General features: G+C 47.2%; 1 protein-coding gene across 1 annotated transcript in view; it reads left to right on the top strand.

Moving 5' to 3' along the window:
* Nucleotides 1-7,098: 7,098 nt before the first annotated feature.
* The window catches only part of RUNX1 (RUNX family transcription factor 1), a 171,879-nt gene continuing 157,614 nt past the window's right edge, over nt 7,099-21,363 (top strand). Inside the window, exon 1 of the mRNA XM_066571707.1 lies at nt 7,099-7,153. Within this exon, the coding sequence (XP_066427804.1) occupies nt 7,099-7,153 (55 nt within the window). The remainder of the gene's footprint in view (nt 7,154-21,363) is intronic.

Below are 21,363 nucleotides of genomic sequence, written 5' to 3'. Positions count from 1 at the left end.
AAAATGTGATTTGTATTTTTTTTTTAATGCTTAATTCATTTTTAAAGTATTTTTTGTAAATTACTTTAAAAATGTTTGTTATTTATAATAATTTTGCTTTGGCTTTGATTATGACTTCAGTTCTTATTTTTAGTGTTGTAAAGATTGGTTTTGGAGATTTGTAAGGTAAAAAAAATATTTTATTATCATGAAAAATGGTGGCACTTGCCAATGGAAAAGCTGGAGTGGGATTCTGGAATTTGCCACACATTAGGAGAGAAAAAAATGGGAAAAAGATCACCAAGTTGGGACGTTTTTGGTTTTCCCAGTGGGAATCACCTCGATTGTGTCTGATTCCAGGGAATAACCCATCCCTGGCACCCACTGATTTTAAATTTACAATATTCAGGAAATTTAAAATATTCAGAAGTTTCATGAGGGCTACTACATGCAGTCATATTTAGGTGTTTATCTGGATTTTTGAGGCCTTTCCTTTCCCTACATGTTTCTTGTTATTCTTTTTTTACACCATTTTCTGCCTTTTCCTCTGCTAGCCATAAACATTTGACTCTTTTCAAATCACCATCAAAAAATAAATGAGGAAACCCCCCTGCAAATTCTATTACTGACAAAAAAACTCAATTGGAAATAAAGAAATAAAATGAAAATAAGGAAATATAATGGAAATAAATAAATGCAATGGAAACAAAGAAATAAAATTGAAATAAGTAAATAAATAAAATGGAAATAAATAAATGAAATGGGAATGAAGAAATAGAATGGAAATGAATAAATAAATCAAATGGAAATAAATAAATAAAATGTGAATAAAGAAATAGAATGGAAATGAATAAATACAATGGAAATAAAAAATAAATAAGTGGAAATAAAGAAAAGAAATGGAATTAAATAAATAAATAATATAGAAATTAATTAATACAAAACAGAAATAAATAAAATAAAAATAAATAAATAAATGAAATTAGAATACAGAAAGAAATAAGATGGAAGTAAAATAAAATGGAAATAAATAAATACAATGGAAACATAGAAATAAATAAAATGGAAATAAATCAATGCAGTGGGAATAAAGAAATAGAATGGAACTAAACAAAGAAATAAAGTGGAAATAGATAAATGAAATGGATATAAAGAAATAAAATAGAAATAAAGAAATTATATGGAAATAAGTAAAAATGAAATAAAAATTAGTAAATACAATGGAAACAGAAATAAACAAAATGAAATTAAATGAATGAAAAGGGAATAAATACAGAAATAAAATGGAAATAAATAATAAAATGGAAATAAAGAAATAAAAAACTAGGAAGACCAGAAGGAAAAGTTCATTTAGGTCAGGCCTTTTTTTAGCTGAGTTATTTAATCTGGGTCAATTTTTGAAATGAAAAGTCAAAACATTTTATTTTAAAGCTGCCAGAGAGAAACATGGGGATTGTTTTAAAACATTTCCTGCTCTTCTGTGCTGCGTTGAGTGACAGCCTCAATTCCCAGGGAGATCCAGTTCCTCTGGAATGCCATCTCTGGGTGAATTTTCTCCTCCTCATTTATTTTAATTATTATTTTCATAACCCTTCCACCTGGTTCCTGAGCTTCTGAGAAGCCACCGTGCTCTGACCCTGCAGGATGGAGTGAGGCTCACGCAGGTGATGAAAGCCTGAAACTTTCCCTTTGGCTTCCAGAAGAGCAGGAAGCCAAGGAGTGAGGATGGAAAACAGAAATTCTGGAGCAGGTCAGCACTCAGCTCTGACTTCTCTCAGGTTTCTCTCCCTGTGCCAAACCCTCAGCACAGAAAGCTGGGACAGGAGAACCTGAGTCCTGTTGTGAGAATCCCCAAATCCCTGGTGCTGGCCCAGCCCTGCCAGCCCATGCAGTGCCAGCTGTGCCCCATGGGCACCTTGTCCCCAGCCCAGAGCACTCAGTGCCACCTGCAGGGGACACCTGCAGGGCTGGGCACTGCAAAGCTCCCTGGGCAGCCCCTGCCAAGGCCGGGTGTGGGGGGTACCAGTTGTGGGTTTCTCTGGGTCTGGATTGAAGGCACTCCAGATGGTGTTTCATGTTCAGACTCAGGTGTTTATTATTTCATAGCAGTAAAACAGTCTCACTGCTGTGAGTTCTGCAGCTTTTCATTAGAAGGCACAAAATGGCCAACAATCTCTTGGTACAAGGACTTTTAAGACTTTTAAGAGTCTTAAGATCTTAAGACTCTTAAGATCCAATGAAGAACTGACACCTGGATTATTTTCCCTTTTAACCCAATAACTGATCCCAAAGAGCTGCAATGGGGACTTTTCTGCCCAATTACAAAATGCCACCCAAACCCATGGAGAAGAAGGAGGAAGAAGCATGAAGAAGAAACCCAGGACAACACCCTGTGCCCTCCATCTTGCTTCCATCCACAGCATACTAAAAACCCCAAACCCTCAATTTCTCACCAAGTGATGCACCTGCACTGCTCTCTATAAAAATCTATTTCACACTTTTGTGGATTCTGGTCTATCTTGAAGTCTGGGAAACTTTCTCCATGGATGAGGGTCAGAGTCAGTGCACCCCAGAGCAGACACAGAAATATTCCCTGTGCCCTCGGTTTCCACAGCCTGAGCTCCCTTCCCATGGGCAAATTGCTGCTGCTGTCCAAGCTGAGCCTGCCCTGGCCCAGCCTGAGGCCGTTCCTTCTGCTCCTGTCCCTGTTCCCTGGGAGCAGAGCCCGACCCCCCCGGCTGTGCCCTCCTGGCAGGGACTTGTGCAGAGCCACAAGGGCCCCTGAGCCTCCTTTGCTCCAGCCCCAGCCCCTGCCCAGCTCCCTCAGGGATTCCCCAGCCCCTGCCCAGCTCCCTCAGGGATTCTGCAGCCCCTGCCCAGCTCCCTCAGGGATTCTCCAGCCCCTGCCCAGCTCCCTCAGGGATTCTGCAGCCCCTGCCCAGCTCCCTCAGGGATTCTCCAGCCCCTGCCCAGCTCCGTTCCCTGCCCTGGACACGCTCCAGCCCCTCCAGGGCTCTCCTGCAGGACCAGAACTGGACCCAGCCCTCGAGGGGCCTCTCAGAGCCAGCACAAATCTCACTCATTAAAAATCAAATGCTGCCCAAATCCCAGTGAGATGACTTTTCTAAGGACCTGTCTTGACAGTAATTACAGGACAGCTTAAAAAAACCAACTAGATTGGCATTAACAGTGGCACAGCAACACTTGGATGCCCTCCCTGAGGCCGGAATTGAGAACAATTCCATTTATCCCTCTCGTCCCAGCTATGCCAGCCACGCTGAGGGCACATTTTGACACAGATTTATTGAGAGGCTGCAGGAACAGCTGAGGTGCACCCAGCACAACAGGGCTCTGTGGTGGAGGGAACATTTCTAACAACCCTTCCCCACTTTTTGGGGATTTATGGCTTTGATACAGAAGTGGTCTGGGAGAAGAGCAGTTCATACTCTTGTTGAGTGTAGCAGAGAGCTACATGGGCTCAGTCCTTTCCTTGAAAATTCAGCAGGGTTAGACCTTCTTCAAGCATTCCTTGGGAATTCAAGGTGGTCAGGCCTTAATAAATCCCATTCCATGTGCTATTTCCAGCTGCCTGTTGGCAAATCAGAGTCCGGAGTGCCAGGAGCCACTCGAGCTTCTCCCTTGCATCATCTGCAGCCAGGAGGTGACAAAAGGAGCCCAGCTGTCCCTTGTCCCTCAGCTGTGCCCTAGCCCTGGGTGTCCATTCCTGCCCCAACCTGCTGAGTGCCAGCAAAAGAGAAATAAATGCAACACCAAGCAGAGAATCAGGGAATTGGAGAATTAAGGAATGGTTTGGTTTGGGAAGGGACCCTGAACATCATCTCATTCCATGGGCAGGGATGGATCAGCTTGCTCAAGGCCCCAAGGAGAGATTTCAGGCTCTGATGGTTTTTGTCTTCTGAGAATCCAGGGATTAGAGATCCTCCAGGAAGAGTCTCTATCCCAAATGCCAGGACAGAAAGAAATTAAGGAATCTGATATCCTGCCACAGAACACATCCCTGCAGCAGCCTGCTTCCTTTGATACCCTGAAACACATTCCTGTTGGCCTCATCTCCAACCTGACAGCATTTAAAATGTCCATAATAAATCCTTCATGCTGAGAGGCAGCTCCAATCTCTGTCCCTGTGACAAGGACAGGACCCAGGGAGCAGCTGGAGCTGTATCAGGATATTCCATGATTCCATAACCATTTCTCCTGCCTGTTAGGACATAACAGATATTTCCTCACAGGTAACTCCTCTGGATCCCGATTTAAAAATCCTTTCCTGTGCTGACAAACCTGAACTTTGGGGCTTTGTCTTCCCCTAAGCGATCCTGGAATTCTGCTGCCTGAATTCAACTCGCATCATCGCCTTTTTGGGGCGGGGACCCTGCGAAAGTGAAGCCAAAATTTGGTGCTGCCGGCCCGAGCTCCCTCTGCCGGTGCCGGTCCCGCAGCGCCCGCCCGGATCCCGCCGGGATCGCACCCGCATCCCACCCAGATCCCACCCGCATCCCGCTGGGATCCCAACTGGATCCCATCCAGATCCCACCCGCATCCCGCTGGGATCCCAACCGGATCCCATCCGCATCTCGCCCGCATCCTGTCCGGATCCTGCCCTCATCCCGGCCGGATCCCATCCGGATCCTGCCCTCATCCCGCCCGGATCCTCTCCGGATCCTGCCGGGATCCCTCTCGGATCCCATCCGGATCCTGCCTGGATCCTGTCCGCATCCCGCATCCCTCATCCCGCCTGATCCCACCCGGATCCTGCATCCCGCCCGCATCCCACCTGGATCCCACCCGGATCCTGTCCGGATCCCGCCCGGTTCCCCCCCGAATCCCTGCCGGGTCCCGCCCGCAGCCGAGCGGGATCCGGGATGCGCTTCCCGGGCGGCCTCGCGGGCTCATCCCGGCTCCAGAGCAGGAGGAGCCGGGCCCTGGGCAGGTGGGCTCTCCTCGGGGGGTTTCTGTGGGAGTGGAAGGCATCCAGCTCCCGAGCGGGAAGGGGTTTGTCCCGATCCAGGCAAAAGTTGGCAGCAGGATCTGGAAAAGCCGGGAAACAAAAAAAAAACACCTTGATTGAGGTTTGAGCCAAGCTCAATGAGAGTGAAGAGTCCTCAGTTCCCTGTTCCCGCTGTTCAGAATTGCTCTGGGGGTTTTTTTCAGGATGTTCATTTGGGAAAACATCCCAATTTCCTAGGTAAAGTGTGTGGCTGGAATTGCCAAATCCTTTTGCACCACGAGAGGCTTTTTGGGCCTGTTCAGGCTGGAGAGGAGCAGCTCCAGGCAGAGCCCAGAGCCCCTGGCAGGGCCTGCAGGGGCTCCAGGAGAGCTGCAGAGGGACTGGGGACAAGGCCTGCAGGGACAGCACCCAGGGAATGGCTGCCAGTGCCAGAGGGCAGGGCTGGGTGGGATCTTGGCAATGAGGAATTGTTCCCTGGCAGGGTGGGCAGGCCCTGGCTCAGGGTGCCCAGAGCAGCTGGGGCTGCCCCTGCATCCCTGGCAGTGCCCAAGGCCAGGCTGGGCACTGGGGACAGTGGGAGGTGTCCCTGCCATGGCTGGGGTGGCACTGGATTGGATTTAAGGCCCCTTCCAACCCAAACTTAGATCCAGGATCCTTTAAGCCTCTGGTCCAGCAAACTGGCTTTTAGAAAAGGAAAATCAAAAGCCAAGCCCCAGAGCTCCCAGTGACTCCAGAAGGAAGCCAGGATGCCATGGCAGTGATGCCACAAGATATTCAGGCAGTGACCGGACTCTGCTTCCATAACTGCAATAAGCAGAAAAATCCAAGTGAATTAAGTGAATTAAAAATCCAAGTGGATTAATCCAAGTGGATTTTTTTTTTCCAGGAACTCCTACTTCATGTAGTATTGAGTTTTCTCTTCTTCATTGGCACAGCCAGAGACAAAACTTCCAATTGATTACTGGTTTAGGTTTTTTATTTTTAAGTTTTTCTTCTTCTTTTGGGGAGGGAGAAAACAAAGGGAGAACAGGGCTAAAAAAGGATTATAGGACTGGACCCTATGGAAGACCAAGATTTCCTGAGCACTTCCAGCACTCCTTTGAGGGTGCCATCACAGAGATTCTAAATAAAATTGGGACTTTTTTAATGTCCCCCTTTTACCCATTTTCTTTAAAAAAAACAAAAGCTGGGACTTCTAAATCTCCCCTCTCTTTTTTTTTTTTTTTTTTTTTTTTTTGTTTTCTTAAAAAAATAAATGTTGGGACTTTTTAACCTCCTTTTTTTTTTTTTTCCATTTTCTTGAAAAAATAAATCTCATTACAGGGGTCTCCCTTCCAGCTGATTCCCAATGTTTTACAGGATGAGTTCCACATCCTGCTGCCTTCACAGCAGCCTCAAAGCCAGGTTTGAATTCTATGGAATAAGCAGCAATGAAGTCGCTATCAAAATAAGCAGGAGCTCCCAAAAAACCTCAAACAACCAAACAAGAGGAGTTGAATGAACTCATCAAAGACCTTTTGGAGCACTGGGGCTGGTGAATCACCAGTTTTTCCCTCCCTCAGCAACTCCATCCTTGCCTGGAGCCCCGGGGAGGGCAGGTGGAGTGGGAAGGGCATGACTTCAGCAAGTTAAAAAAAAAAACCCCTTCAAAAAAAAAAAAAAAAAAAAAGGCAGAAAGTCGACATCACCCCAGTCATGTGATACAAAAGAACCAATGGAGGCAGGTCCTGGAAAGGGGAACAGTTAAATTTGTAATTTGGGTTGTGTGAAACACTTCTTTGGGCCTCATAAACAACCACAGAACCACAAGTTGGGTACGGAGGCAGTCACCCAAGAGCGGGTCCGGGATATTGGTCAGCAGGGAGGGCGAATCGTTGTGCCTGCAAACCACAGGGTTTCGGAGGGTGGTAAGCATCAGCAACCACAAGCAAGCCGCTATATTTTTTTTTTTTTTCCCCTCCTCAAGAAACAATTTCAGAGTTCTTTGAGCAAAAGTAGCTCAGGATCCGCTCCCGAGGCGCCGGGATGGAGCCGAGAGGGATGGCTGGGAGGAGGGTGGTGGCAATGACCAATCTTCACTTTGCACTCCCCAAGGTGGAAGAAACCCTAAATTCCCTCCCAGTGAAGAGAGAGTGAGTTTTAGAGAGGAAACAATGGCTTCAAACAGCATATTTGAGTCACTTCCTTCTTACCAGCACTTCTTGAGAGGTAAGTGCCATTCAGAATTTCTAAATGGATGTTTTGCTTTCCCATGTTTCACAAAATGCATGTCTGGAGAGGATCTGGGCACTTCCTTGCAGCACATGGGGTTTTTTCCACTTCAGTTTTCTTTGAGTTGGTATCTGAGCTGGCAGAAATATCATCTCCTTGCTTATCAGTGAAAGAGATTCCAACAAGGTTTCATTTAAGCTGTTCAAACAACCATTGCATGCTCGTGAATTTGCTGTTCCTAAACCCCAGAGGGCTCGGACAACTCCTGGGAATTCCTGCAGGTACAAGAGTGGCAGCTCAAGCTCCTGTTTGATTCTTTTTGGGGACTTTTTGAGCAGCTGCCACAACAAATGACAGTGCAGGGAGGGAGCAGCAAGCCCAGCCAGCAGAGCAGGATTTAGGCTGGGTTTAAGGCTCAGATAAAAGCTTAGGAACCCGCTTAAAGCTTGCTGCGACTCACGTGGCTCGGGGAGAGGAGTGGTGGGCATGGACTGGGAGGCTCCGAGGATGCTCTGAGGGCTGAAGGAGCAGCTGCAGCCCCGGAGGAGCTCCGAGGGGGAATTTCGGCCAGCAATCTGTGTTGTGTCACCAGTGACCAGGAGGTTGCAACGTTCTTGTCGTGCTCTCAGCACCCCCTGTGGAGCCGCTGCGTGCTTTAGTCATGGCTTATTCACACAGCTCAGCACGGGAAACCTCTCAGCTCCCTGGGAATGGCCTTCCAAAGGAACTCCTGGAGCTGAGCTTGTCCCTGTCCCGCAGAGAGGGGCTGTGCCCACGTGGGTGACAAGGACACCCAGCCTGGCCCTGGCTTGGCCAGGGAGCAATGGATATTTTGGGGTCCTTTTTTTTTGCTTAAGTTGGGATAAAATGTGTGAGATGGTATTTCTTGTTTGGACTTAGATGTTTGTTTGTTTTTATCTGTGTCACAGTCGAACAAAGTGTGAGTTTTGTAGTGTGTAACTTTATAAGTTTAAAATGGAGATGTATCTTTGTATAAGGTTTTTTAAGGATAAAGTGTTATATAAGAAATTATACGTAAATTATCTTTACTTTTAACTCAGTAATTACTTGTGGCTTGTAACGTGGACTCTTATCTAATTATACAATACTATTCAAACTCATGAAGAAGAAGGTGAAGAAGGAGGTAAAGCAGGACTAGCTTCTGCTTTAAAACTTCTGTCTTGTTTCATATATATTCCTATATTCTAAAACTTTTTCCACCATGTGATATTACACAATTCTATTCAAACTACATACTTATAATCTTAATTCTGTTATTTAATTTTGGAAGTTTTCTCCATGGCCTCAGGTCAGTGCAGTGTTCTCTTGGGGGTCAGTGCCTGGCAGCACAGAAAGTCTGGAATTCTCAGCAGCCAGGGTTCCAAAAATGGAGCAGCGCTTCAGAGCTGCTCAGAGCCCAGCCTGGCTGGCGTGAGTCAGGAGTTTATTCCCATTAATAACGGGGAATGCGGAAGAGCTGCTCCCAGCTGCTGTGTCACCCCTGGCAGCAGCTCCTGAGGGTCACAGCCTGCCCAAATCCTACCCAGCTCTGCTGTTCAAATCTATTTTTTCCCCCTCCTTCTCCTCATACCCGAAGTTTTTCTCCATCTTTTTCCTGGCAGTGCAGGCTGTGAGTCACCAGCGCCTTGGTGCCTGGCTGGGGGAGATGCTGAAGGGAGAGCAGGAGGTGCCCAAGTGCTGCCACTGCTCAGCACCCCGAGCAGGGAAAGGAAGCAATACTGCTAAAATAACAAGCAGGATCTTCCTGCAATTCGTCAGCCTTTTTTATTTATTTATTTATTTTATTTAATCTTTTTTTTTTTTTTTTTTTTTTTTTTTTTAGCTCAGCAACTGCTTGGTGTTTAATGTGTAGCACAGGAAGGGCTCTTGAGGAAATTTTGTGTTTGTGATAAAGAGCAGAGTGAACCTCGTGGGGCTGTGCTTGTGCCAGGCCACGGGGCGGGATGGAGAGCAGGGGTCGTGTGCTTGGCAGGAACCCAAAACATTTCTGAGCAGCTGCTTGAAAACCAAGGGCTGACTTGTCCAGAAAAGGAGGAGTTTCTTAAAGCTGCTTAATCCAGCAGGAGATTTAGCTCAACACCCCAGAACGGGGTTTATTTTTGTCCTCATTTTTGGCATCAATGTTGTTCCAGCACCAGTATTTCGATTTCTTTGGGGAATGGGCTACAAGCAGGGCTAGGCTGGAAGTCACCTGCATATCTTAGGAACACCTGGAATGTTTTGGGCCAGGCTGGACAGGGCTTGAAATAACCTGGGATAGTGGGAGGTGTCCCTGCCCACAGCAGGGGGTGGAATGGGATCATCTTTAAGGTCCCTTCCACCTCAAATCATTCCTGGTTTTTATTTTTATACAAAATTTCCTATTCAGTTTTGACAGCCCAGGCACAAGATCCTGCAGAACCTTGTGGAAAGAGGTTTCTTCCCCCTGTAGAAAACCTCAGGTCAAACACTTCAGTTGAGTTGTAAAACAAATGTTTCATCATTGCAAAAGAGCATCGTGTGTGTGTGTGTGTGTGTGTGTGTGTGTGTGAACGTGGAACGGTTTTCCAGCAGTTCCCTTTTTGTTCCTTTCTCCACTCAAACGAACTCAGGGCAGTTTCAAAATCCTGGGCTCAGCAAAAGGAACGTTTGGGCTCGGGAGCAAGAAAAATAATCATCCCTAGGGTGGGTTGTTCTCACCCTATTTCTCAACAGCCCTTGCAAAGAAACGTCCCCAAAGTGCCTCTTTTCTGCCTTTCCCGCCAAAATTTATTGCACTTTCTCCCTCAACCGAAATCGTGAAGGAAGGGGGAAAAAAAATTTGTTTTCTCTGTGGATTTCCCTTTATCAGGCCAGGCAGCTCTGTGAGAAGGAAATCCATCATTCTTTTGGAGCTTGATACTGGGTGAAAATTGGGAAAAAAAGAGGGGAATGGGGAAGCAGCAGCGTTGGTGCAGCCCCTGAGGGCAGAGGCAGGCACAGAAACCCTGAGACGTCCATGGGGTGTGGTACACCACAAAGGATGTGGCCCTTTTCCTATCACACCACACCAGCTCCCCGCTCAGGGAATGGGCACCAGGCTGGAACCTCTGAATTCCCAACACATTCCAAGGAGAACTTCTGGGATGGGGCATCAAAATGAGTCCTCTTGGGGGGGTCTGTGGTAAAGAGTGACCCTAGAGGTTTTAAAGGAGGACAAAATAATTGCATCGCACCCCCTCCTAATTTTTATAATTCCTAATTTTATCATTTCTAATTTTTCATTTTGTAATTTATAATTTTGTAATTTCTCAAAGTTGTTTCATAGTCACAATTTTAATTTCCTGGTAATTTTGCCTATGAAAGAACACAGAACTAATCTTTTTCTGCAGCTCAAAAGAGTGTAATATTTTATAATTAAAATATTTTATAATTAAAATATTTTATATAATTATTTTATAATTAAAATATTACACTTGGTGTAATATACACTCAAAAGAGTGTATATTACATCAAGTGTAATATTTTCCAGGAGGGCACTTTTCTGCTGATTCTTTCAGTAGGCAAGGTCTGATTCTTTCAGTAGGCAAAGGTCTGATTCTTTCAGTAGGCATAGAAGTTTTCTCCTGGTTTTGCCTTTGTGATAATTTTTTATTAATTAATCATGGCCATGGTGTGACATTTGGATGGTTTGTTATCAGCTGGGAATGAACAGCAGCACAGCAATTTTATAACATGGAAAAACAGAAAAATACACTGTGGGTGATTTCTTCTGAGTCCTACAGTGCCAAGGAGCACCCAGGCATTGAGAGATTCTTGCCTTGTAAATGCAAAATAAAAGTGGTGAGTCCAAGGAAGGGCAACAAAGCTGGGAAGGGGCTGGAAAACAAATCCTGGGGGGAGCGGCTGAACTGGGGGGGTTCAGCCTGGAGAAAAGGAGGCTCAGGGAGGACCTCAGTGCTCTGCACAGCTCCTGACAGGAGGGGAAATGGCCTCAAATGGCACCAGGGCAGGCTCAGGTTGGAGATTGGGACAGAAAATTTCCCTGGCAGAGTGGTCAGGCCTTGGGCTGAGCTGCCCAGGGAGGTTTGGAGTCCCTGGAATTGTCCCAGAGCAGTCTGGATGTGGCCTTGGGGACAGGGATTGGGGTGATGCTGGTGGGGCTGGGGTGGCACTGGGTGATCCTGGAGGTCTTGAGATGATTTAATGGAGAAGCTCTCCCTGTTCTGAAGGTTCTCCATGGATTCAGGGACACCTGAGCAGTCTGATTCTCACTGAAAATGAGCGGCTCTGGCTTTCCTTGTGGTGGGATTCCTGTTGGAAAAGGGCCCAAGTCCCTGGTGCTGGGTGGGAGTGGAGGCTGAAGGGGTCAGGGGCTCCTTCCCATCAGCCCCAGAATTGTGGATTCCTCATCCCTGGAAGTGTCCCAGGCCAGGTTGGGGCACCCTGGGACAGAGGAAGCTGTCCCTGCTATGGAAGGGGTGGGATGGGATGATCTTTAAATCCCTCCCAACCCAAACCAGTCTGGATTCTCTGTTTCCAGCAGCAGAAATTCCCTTGTCACTGTGGAGAGAGAATTTTCCAGGCCTTTTTCAGGCTGCCTGCCCCGTACCAAAGAGTTAATTCCTGTCAGCATTATAAACCACTGACTGCAGCTTGTGAATAGGAAATTGAACTAAAGCTCATAAAAACCTTGGCTTACAAGTAGAAAAACCTTGCACAATGTCTGATTTACACAGCCTGAGCTCTTTTTTTCACTTAAAAGCCTTGAGAAACACTGCGAGGCCTGAACACAGGAAGTAAAAAGTCTGACAGAGCTGAACATGCTGCTCTGGTGAGATCAAGAGATTTTATCCTGAGCCAAAATATTTCACTGAGCGTTTCAGCAGCCACACTCAGCCCAGGGATGTGTTGTGCTGAGTCTAAAAAGGATTTAGGTCCTGTCTGGCCTGCCCATCCCTCAGATTGTTTTGCCTTTGCCCTTTCTCACTTGGCCATTAATTAGAGATTGTTGGGTGTTTTACCATGAGGGACCAACTCCAGCTCTGAGGTGGAAGATGAAAGTATCTCCCCCATGCTGGCAGGGGATGCAATAAAAACAGAAAATAAACTGCTTTTCTTTTTTTTTTTTTTTTGTGTGTGTGTGACCAGAAGATAATCAAGATTTAGTTTGACTGCTGAGGCGTGATCCCAGAATAACAGGATGCTTATCTTGAAATGCATGTGAAAGCCAGGGGTAGTGGCAAGTTTATGAAAGTAATTTTTGAAATTTGACTTCAGAATAAAGAATGAGTGTCCCAGTCATGCTTCTCATTGAAAATGAGCAGCTCTGGCTTTCCTTGTGGTGGGATTCCCATTGGAAAAGTCCTCAAGTCCCTGGTGCCCTGGGTGGGAGTGGAGGCTGAAGGGATCAGGGGCTCGCTCCCATCAGCTCCAGAACTGTGGATTATTTGACAAGGGAGAGTCTGTACCTAAACAAGAGTGGCAAGGAAATTACTGCTGTTGGATTTAGAAACTGGATTTGAAAAGCCAAGGAGAAAGAATCCTAAGGAAAAAGCAGATTTCTCTGTGGGTTATCCCAAAACCAGCAGAAATGTCTGACTTTCACATCCTGCCATGTGCACATGGTACCTGCTGGGTTCCAGAGGTTTCTGCTGCACATCCAAAGGGATTCCCAGGCAGGAATGGGGATGGAGAACAAGGATGAAAGGCATTAAATTGTACCAGGGGAGGTTCATTGACATGAAATCCCACCGAATCCAAGGCTTGAACAGAATCCTAAAAACTCCTGGATTTGTCCATACATACAGAGTATCATGGAACTGTGTAGGTTGGAAAAGCCCTTTAAGATCATCAACAATTTCTTAATAAATACCAGCCAGGTTGAGGGGAAAAAACCAAACCAAAACAAACAAAAAAACCAACCAACCAAAAACAAACAAACATACAAAGCAAGCAAACAAAAAAAAACCCAAAACCCAAAAAACTTCAGAAGGGTTAAGTTTTCCCTTTGCCTTTCCCTGCCCTATTTCAGAGCACAAAGCAAACCCTGTTAAAGCTGGGGAAGAAAGATCCCCTGGAAGCAGCTCTGTCATCTGCCAGATGATTTGTGGCTTCCTCCAGGACATCTGGGATTGGCCATGGAGAGAGACAGGCCACGGTGACTCACTGGGCTGAGAGGACAAGAAAACATTGTCCTCCCTCCTTTTTTTCTGCTCTGCAGAGGCTGGGTAATATTTGGATAAACTTGAGTCAGCTGCCCAAATTGTGCAGAAATATCTCCTCTCTGAGAGGCGTCGAGGAGCTGTGTGGGGTGGCAGCAGTGGAGGTGACAGCAGTGCTGGTGGCTGAAGCACCTGAGATCCCACAAAGGGCTCCAGGCTGTGGGTGCCTGGGTTTGAAAAGACAGGTGTTGGTTAAGGAAGGCAGGAGCCCCTGTTGAAATGAAAAAATGCAAATTAGTATAGGCTGAATTATTATGATATTGAAATTAAGGGGGCAAAGGTATGGGATTAGGAATAGCAGTTCTTTACTAGGAAAATAAAAAATACAAATGCAAAAGTACAAACAAAAAAAAAAAAAAACCACTGCCAGAGTCAGAACAGGAGGTGACCCCCTGTGTGCCAGGGGGTGGCACAGCCCCATCCCATGGGGGCTCAGCCCTCCTGCAGTGCCAGCTGTGGCTCTGCTGGAGCAGGGATCCTGCACAAGGGGGGAGTTTTCCTCTGCAGCTCCAGGGCTGCTGGAGATGGGCCTGGGCTCCCTCTGGCCATGCAGGGCAGCAGAAGCTGCTCCTCTGGCAATGCACTGGGCAAAGGCTGCTGGGCTGTCCCAGCACCTCAGATTGGATCCAGGTAGGAATGCTTGGCTCCTCCCCTGGGCACAGCATCTCCCCATGGGATGATGGGATTGGATCAGCCCTGCAGGGACACTCAGTGGCCATGGACAGCAGAGATCTCCTGCAGGGAGGATTGGCTGGGGGAGAGAGAAAGAAAAAACTGCCCCATGGACAGCAGAGAACTGCCCCAGCTCTGACAGATGGGAACAGAACACACAGCCCCAGCCCCAGCCCCATCCTGCATTTCCAACCCAAGGCAGTTGGTGAAGCCTTGCACACACCAGAATATTCTCAGGGATACTGAAATCAAGGCATGCCCCTCCTGCCAATGGAAAGATTAGGAATTATGCAGATTCCCAATGTCATTTCCAAAATAAATGACTTTTTTTAACACTGGGACCCCAGCCAAACCCTAGCTTTACAAACAATTTAAGTTTAATAATAAAACTAAATGGTTTAGTCCAGTAAAACTAATTTTAGTCCAAAACATTTAATTTTCAATAAAGATTTATTCAAAATATTGAAATAGGAGAAAGAAAAGCGCATAGAAGGACTGAGTGTGAAGCAGGGAAGGAGAGTGTGAGGGCAGCTCAGTTGGAAATTGAGTTTCCAGTTCATCCTTGCTGTCATCTGGAGGATTCCCCACTTCTGCTGTGAGTGAAACTCTGTCAAACTGGGCAGTTTCACCTCGTGAAGATCTGTGAGAACACTTTCTCTGGCTCTGATCAATCTGGGAATTTCTGTTTCCAACTTGTAGTTTTTGTTTTGAGTTTCTGATTCCAGTGAACCCCCAAGCAGTCCAAGATTGGCTTGGGGTTTTTTTTTCATTTACCTCATGAATATTTTGTCGTGCAGGATGTTTTCTGTCATCTGCTTTCGTACTGAAGCTGTGATTTTGAAAGCCCAGAAGCTGCATTTAGGTTGGGTTTTGTCTGCAGGTTGAAAGGTTTATGTCTTACAAGTCTTTCTGAGAAAGCACTGGAAGGAAACCTGAAAACCGTCAGGTTTTATGAGATCTGCTATAAACATTTCAAGCTGCTGTATTCAGGGCAAGCCCTGCCACCCTCATCAAATCAGCAGCTCAGAAGCTCTGAGCCAGCCCTTCCAGTGGCTTTCTGTGGTGTTTGAAAGGGAAAGAAGAGTTTGGGAAATCCCTGGCAGGTTCAGGGTGAAGCACCACATGGGCCTGGGTGTCCTTTGTGACAAATGTCTGGGGCCTTCAAAGCCCCAGCACCACCTGCAGCTCTCACAAGTTCATTTTTTACTGGTTCATTTTTTTCAGCTCTCAGAAGTTCATTTTTTACATGGTTTTATGGAATTCATCTGTGCTGTGACACGGCCAGACCTGGGCTCAGAGATCCACAGAATCCTGGAATTAGCAGGGTGGGAAGAGATCTTCAGGATCACCCACTCCCACCATCAACAGCTTCACCCCAAACTGTGACCCCAAGGGCCACATCCAGACTCCTCCTGAACATTCCCAGAGAATTCCGAGCCCTTCCAGTGGCTTTTGTGGTGTTTAAAAGGGAAAGGAGAGCTTGGGAAATCCCTGGCAGGTTCAGGGTGAAGCACAGTGTGGGGCTGTGTTTCCTTTGTGACAAATGTCTGGGGCCTTCAAAGCCCCAGCACCACCTGCAGCTCTCACAAGTTCATTTTTTATGATGGTTTTATGGGATTCATCTGTGCTGTGACAGCCAGACCTGCAGAGATCCACAGAATCCTGCAATTATCAGGGTGGGAAGAGATCTTCAGGATTCCCCACTCCCACCATCAACAGCATCACCCCAAACTGTGACCCCAAGGGCCACATCCAGACTCCTCCTGAACATTCCCAGAGAATTCCCAGCCCTCACATCCCTCCCCACTCCTGTCAGGAATTGTGCAGAGCAGTGAGGTCCCCCCTGAGCCTCCTCTTCTCCAGACTGACCAGTTGGTGGCCACTTTGTCCCTGTCTGAGGGGATCCAGGATTTTATCCCAAGAATTGGCCCTAGGACAGATTTTCTTCCATCAAAGAAAGGGGAAGTGTGGCTGCAGGAATGGTTTTGAAGCAGTGCTACCTAAAATCTGTCCTGGCTGTGTAAAATCAGGAGTGACAGCCCTGGGGTTCATCTCCTGCCCTCACTCAGCACCACAGCTCATCCTGACACCTGCCAGGGGGGGCTGGATGGGGCTCCCCTCACGTCCAGAAGGACATTGAGGGGCTGGAGAGTGTCCAGAGATGGAAAAAGGGGCTGGAAAACACATCCTGAGGGATGAGGGAGCAGCTGAGGGAGCTGGGGGGGCTCAGCCTGGAGAAAAGGAGACTCAGGGGGAGCTCATTGCAGGAGGGGCAGTGAGGGAGGGTTGGTGGAAATGAAAAAATGAGAGGCAATGGCCTCAAATGGCACCAGGGCAGGCTCAGGTTGGAGATTGGCAAAGAAAATTTCCCTGGCAGAGTGGTCAGGCCTTGGGCTGAGCTGCCCAGGGAGGTTTGGAGTCCCTGGAATTGTCCCAGAGCAGTCTGGATGTGGCCTTGGGGACAGGGATTGGGGTGATGCTGGTGGGGCTGGGGTGGCACTGGCTGATCCTGAAGGGTTTTCCCAGCCTTGATTCTGGGATTCTGAGAAGATCCAACCTTCAGGGCAGGTTGGATCAGTCACAGATCTCTGATGCTCAGCCTGGAGCAAAGGAGGCTCAGGGGGGACCTCAGTGCTCTGCACAGCTCCTGACAGGAGGGGCAGGCAAAGGAGGAGAGGAAATGGCCTCAAATGGCACCAGGGCAGGCTCAGGTTTTTTAAAACACTTCCTGTGGAACTGAACAAAAAATCATCACCCAAATTCCTTTGGTGGATCTTTTCCTGGCTGTCCCCTGGATCTCTGTGAGATGGGAACATTTGAGAGTCTCTGTTCAGGTTTCTGCAGAGCTCTGGGACATTTTTGTCCCTCTCAGAGTGGTCAGGCCTTGGGCTGAGCTGCCCAGGGAGGTTTGGAGTCCCTGGAATTGTCCCAGAGCAGTCTGGATGTGGCCTTGGGGACAGGGATTGGGGTGATGCTGGTGGGGCTGGGGTGGCACTGGGTGATCCTGGAGGTTCCTTCCCACCTCGGTGATTTTGGGATTCACATCACCCAGAGAGGCCCCAGATCTGAGGGCAGAGCTTCACCCACCTCATGGGAAGGGCTTTGTATTTCAGAATTCAGTTACCAGATAATATCAGACTTCTGTAAAACACTTCTGGTTTTCAGGACCTCCATGTAAATGAGCTCTTGGGGTTTGTATGAGTCAGAGGGAATAGAATTCATATCTGGAAGATAACTCAAGTTCAGACTCCATGAACAGAATTTTCAACTAAAAGAGAGAGGTTTAGATTAAATATCAGGGAGAAATCCTCAGAATGAAGTTCCTGGAAAAGCTGTGGCTGCCTCTGGATCCCTGGAAGTGTCCAAGGCCAGGTTGGACAGGGCTTGGATCCACCTGGGACAGTGGAAGGTGTCCCTGCCCATGGAGGGGGTGGAACAAGATGATCTTTAAGGTCCTTCCAACCCAAACCATTTTGAGTCTGTATTTGTGAGCGTTGCTGAATCACTTGCTGCATAACGTGGTGGTTTCATTGCTCCAAACCCTGTGCAAGAAATTCAGTTACAACTTTTTCCATCCTTTTGGCCACCTCTGAGAGGAAAATGACCCCTCAGCCTGCAGAGTTTTCTCTTTATCAAACCTGTAAAAGTGAAAATGGACGGGTCTGAACACCCACACATTTTTCACACCAAAAAAACTTTGCACACTGATACCAAGAGTCAGGTCTCTTATAGGAACATGAGCTTCTTCTGGCTGTCCCTTACTGGAGAAAATGATTTAATTTTCTAAATGAAGCAGGGTTTCATATACAGTGTGCCTGGAAATGAAATGTGAATGACTTGCCAAGGTTAAAAACCAGAGACAGGATAAACTTTTGGGGTTTAAAAGTCATGAATTGTTCAGATTTTGGAGTAGCAATCAGAACTTTTAATGCTGGGGTGGTTTTCTTTTCCTCTAATAGGGACTGCAATGGAAATAGTAATTTTTGTCACCAGTTGCCCAGGGAATGGGCAGAGCCTGAGGCTGCCAGAGCTTCAGGAGGGTTCAGACAGCACTGCCAGGGATGGCCAGGGTGGGACTGTTGGGGGTCAGGAACTGGATTTGGATAATCCTTGTGGATCCCTAAGGATAATCCATGGTTTTATAAATCCCATTTGGGATAACAGGACATTACCAACATGAAGAGGGATTTGGGGTTCCCTTGTGGGGTGAGTTTGTGTTTGTTTAAACTGATTTCTAGGCAAGGAAAGATGATTAAGAGTCACATTTTACTGGGGCAATTAAGGCAACCCAGACTTTTGTGTACATGGAACCTGATCCAAGAGTCAGGGAAACCACTGGAAAGACCTGGCTGATGGCTTTGGGCTTTGGGTGAGACCTGGGATGACTCTTGTGCTGCAGAAAAAGGTGTGGCACCAATGGACCAGGCCAGCAGTTCCTTTTCAAACAGCGGCTTTTGGCTTTGGGGCGGAATCATGGACTTATGGAATTAAAACTCATCTCATCCCAGCCCTGCCATGGCAGGGACACCTCCCACTGCCCCAGGCTGCTCCAGCCCCAGTGTCCAGCCTGGCCTTGGGCACTGCCAGGGATCCAGGGACACCCTGTGCCAGGGCCTGCCCACCCTGCCAGGGAGGAAATTGTTCCTGATATCTGATCTGAACCTGTAATCTTTCAGTTGGAAACCATTCCCTGGGTGCTGTCCCTGCATCCCCTGGAAATTGTCTCTCTCCAGCTTTCCTGGGGCTCCTCCAGGCCCTGCAAGGCCACCCTGAGCTCAGCCCAAAGCTTCTCCTGTGCAGGTGAACAATCCCAGCTGTGCCAGCCTTTCCTCCCAGCAGAGCTGCTCCATCCCTCTGCCCATCCTGGAGCCTCCTCTGCTTTGCTCCAGCAGCTCAATCCTGCCCTGTTTTGCTCCATTCTCAGGATGTGCTGAATAAAAAACGCCTCTGTGTGAGCCACAGGTCCCAATTCCAGCTGCCCACCAGGGGCTTGGCTCATTTTTCCAGGTTTATTAGGAAATCCCCCTCCCAACCCTTCCCTCCTGTGGCAGCTCCAAGTTTTGGGCCCATCCGTGTCCCACGTGGAGAGGGCAAGAGCAGCTCTGGAGGCTTTGGGGTGTTCCTGCTTTGATGAAACCACCCCAGCTGGAGATCAAAAGCACTTTTTAAACAGAAGCAGTTGGAGGTTTTCCATCTGCTCAGCTCCTTTTCGGCCTTTGCTAAAGCCCATTCCAGGCAGAGGGAGCGGGAGAGGCTCCAGATCCCATTGTCTGAGGGGATCAGGTGTGGGACCAGGCTGGACATGAGGTCAGCCTCTGGAGCTTCAGGTTTATAAAAAATCCTACACAGATCTTTTGTGATTTAACAGAAATTTGTGACCAGATTTCAACTCATTTCCAAGGAAAATCTTTTCCCTGTCCCTTAACTTGTTTTCTGGCTGAAGTCCCTCACTTGTTAAGGTGAAGAACTTGAATATTTTAAAGCATTGCTGGACTTTTTAGTTTTTTTTTTTGATTTGTTTGTTTTTTCTGCAGAAGATTAAGGCCTCTCTTATTTGAAACTGCAGTTCAAAGAGGAATGAGAAATTAAATAAATAACCTATAGAAAAACATGAGCTGTCCTATTTTAGGATGTCATTACCTGCAGCAAAGTTTCTCTCACTTCTTTCTCCTCGGTGAGAAAACAAACTACCTCGTGATTGAGGTCTGCAGGAAATGCTGCTCTTTGCAACATTTGCACCAACCAATTCACCCAAACTTTTCTAGCACATGACTTAGGTTGCGAATTTTGCTGCTGGTTTGCATTTCTGCAGCTGAAGACCAACCTGCTTTGAGTTATCATAAAACAAAAGCAAAAAAATAAAATTACTGAGTGGATTGAAGATTTGCCTGGGGAAAAAAAATCCATTTTAAATATTTTTTTTTACCAGAATTCAGTGCAGAAAAGAGAGTGAGAAAGTCAGGAAGGGGAAGAAGTTTTTCATTGTGATTTAACCCTTGAATAGCAAAGCCTCTTTTCCTCTGCTGACCTCTGTTTGCACTGGGGGCTGCATTTTCCACCTGGAATGGGGAATATTCCTGACCAGCAAGAGCTGCTAGGATTTCAGGGAATGGTTGGGTGATGGAAATCTGAGGCCCAGCTGCTGATATTTGAGACACAGGTGTTTGGAGCTGCCTAAAATAAAGGAATAGAGAAAACTCCCCCAGGTTGTGCTCCCAGAATAATCCACTGGCATTTTTCCAGGTTTTTTTGTTGATAGCTTTTTTTTTTTTTTTTTTTTTTTTGGAAGCTCAGTGTTTGAAGTCAATCCCCCATTGTGTTATTGAATTATTGTCCTTCCCTTCACTGGTGTCTTCTCACTTTGGTTGGGGTTGGATGGATGCAGGCGGCCCAAAGAAATCCTGTTTCTGTGCCTGGCACCTGGAATTCCCCTCTTTGATCCTGATTCCTGGAGCTTTTTTAGAAATTCAGGAAGGGATCCTGGAATCATGGATTGGTTTGGATTGGGAGGAACCTTAAAAACCACCTCACTTCAGCCACTTCCCACTCAGAGCTTTCCACTGCCCCAGATTGCTCCAAGTCCCATCCAGCCTGGCCTTGGACACCTCCAGGGATGGGAACCCCCAAACTCTCTGGGATGGAAGGATTGGCTTCTCCTGGAGCTGCTGTGCACTCCTCCTCTTTAATTTCTAACTTTACCCAGAGTCCTGAGTCAACAAGTGCTGAACACACCTCCAAAAGTTCCTGATTTTTTCCCAAAATCTCAAGTGCAGGGCTCTGTGCATAGATCCCAATGGACCAACAGGTTCCTGTGGGATCTTAATTTCCTTTTTCCAGGCTCTCCTAGAAATTTCCTGCATGAGCCCGGGCCTGTTAATTTTGGTAGTGCAGTGACATCAACATTAATTTTGGCAATGCAGAACTCGAAAGTGGCGTGTGCTGGGCGTGGGAGGGAGAAAATGGCAGGGAAAAAGAGAATTATTTCTAAACTGGTTTCTTTGCTGCTACTTTTTCGCTTGAATAGGTGTGAAACTCGAGAGGCAGCTGGTGTCAGAGTTCTGATGCAAGTGCTGATGTGGTAGATAAAAGTGGGGAGGGTGTTGAGCCAAAGGCTTGGTTGGAGTCAAGATTAGAGCAGGGCAGAAGTTGTGCCTCCTGTGCAGGGGAATTGCTGGGCTCAGGCCCTGCCCGTGGCTCTGGGGCCATTGCTGGGCCTGGAGCAGAGCCTGGGCCTGCTCTGACCTCTGCACACAGGGACAGACACAGGGACAGACACAGGGACAGGCAGGGACAGACACAGGGACAGATACAGTGACAGACACAGGGACAGGC

The sequence above is a fragment of the Molothrus aeneus genome, chromosome 2 (assembly GCF_037042795.1).
Source record: "Molothrus aeneus isolate 106 chromosome 2, BPBGC_Maene_1.0, whole genome shotgun sequence".
NCBI classification, from domain to species: Eukaryota; Metazoa; Chordata; class Aves; order Passeriformes; family Icteridae; genus Molothrus; species Molothrus aeneus.
The sequence above is the reverse complement of the archived record's forward strand: the minus strand, read 5'-3'. Positions and strand labels throughout refer to the sequence as shown.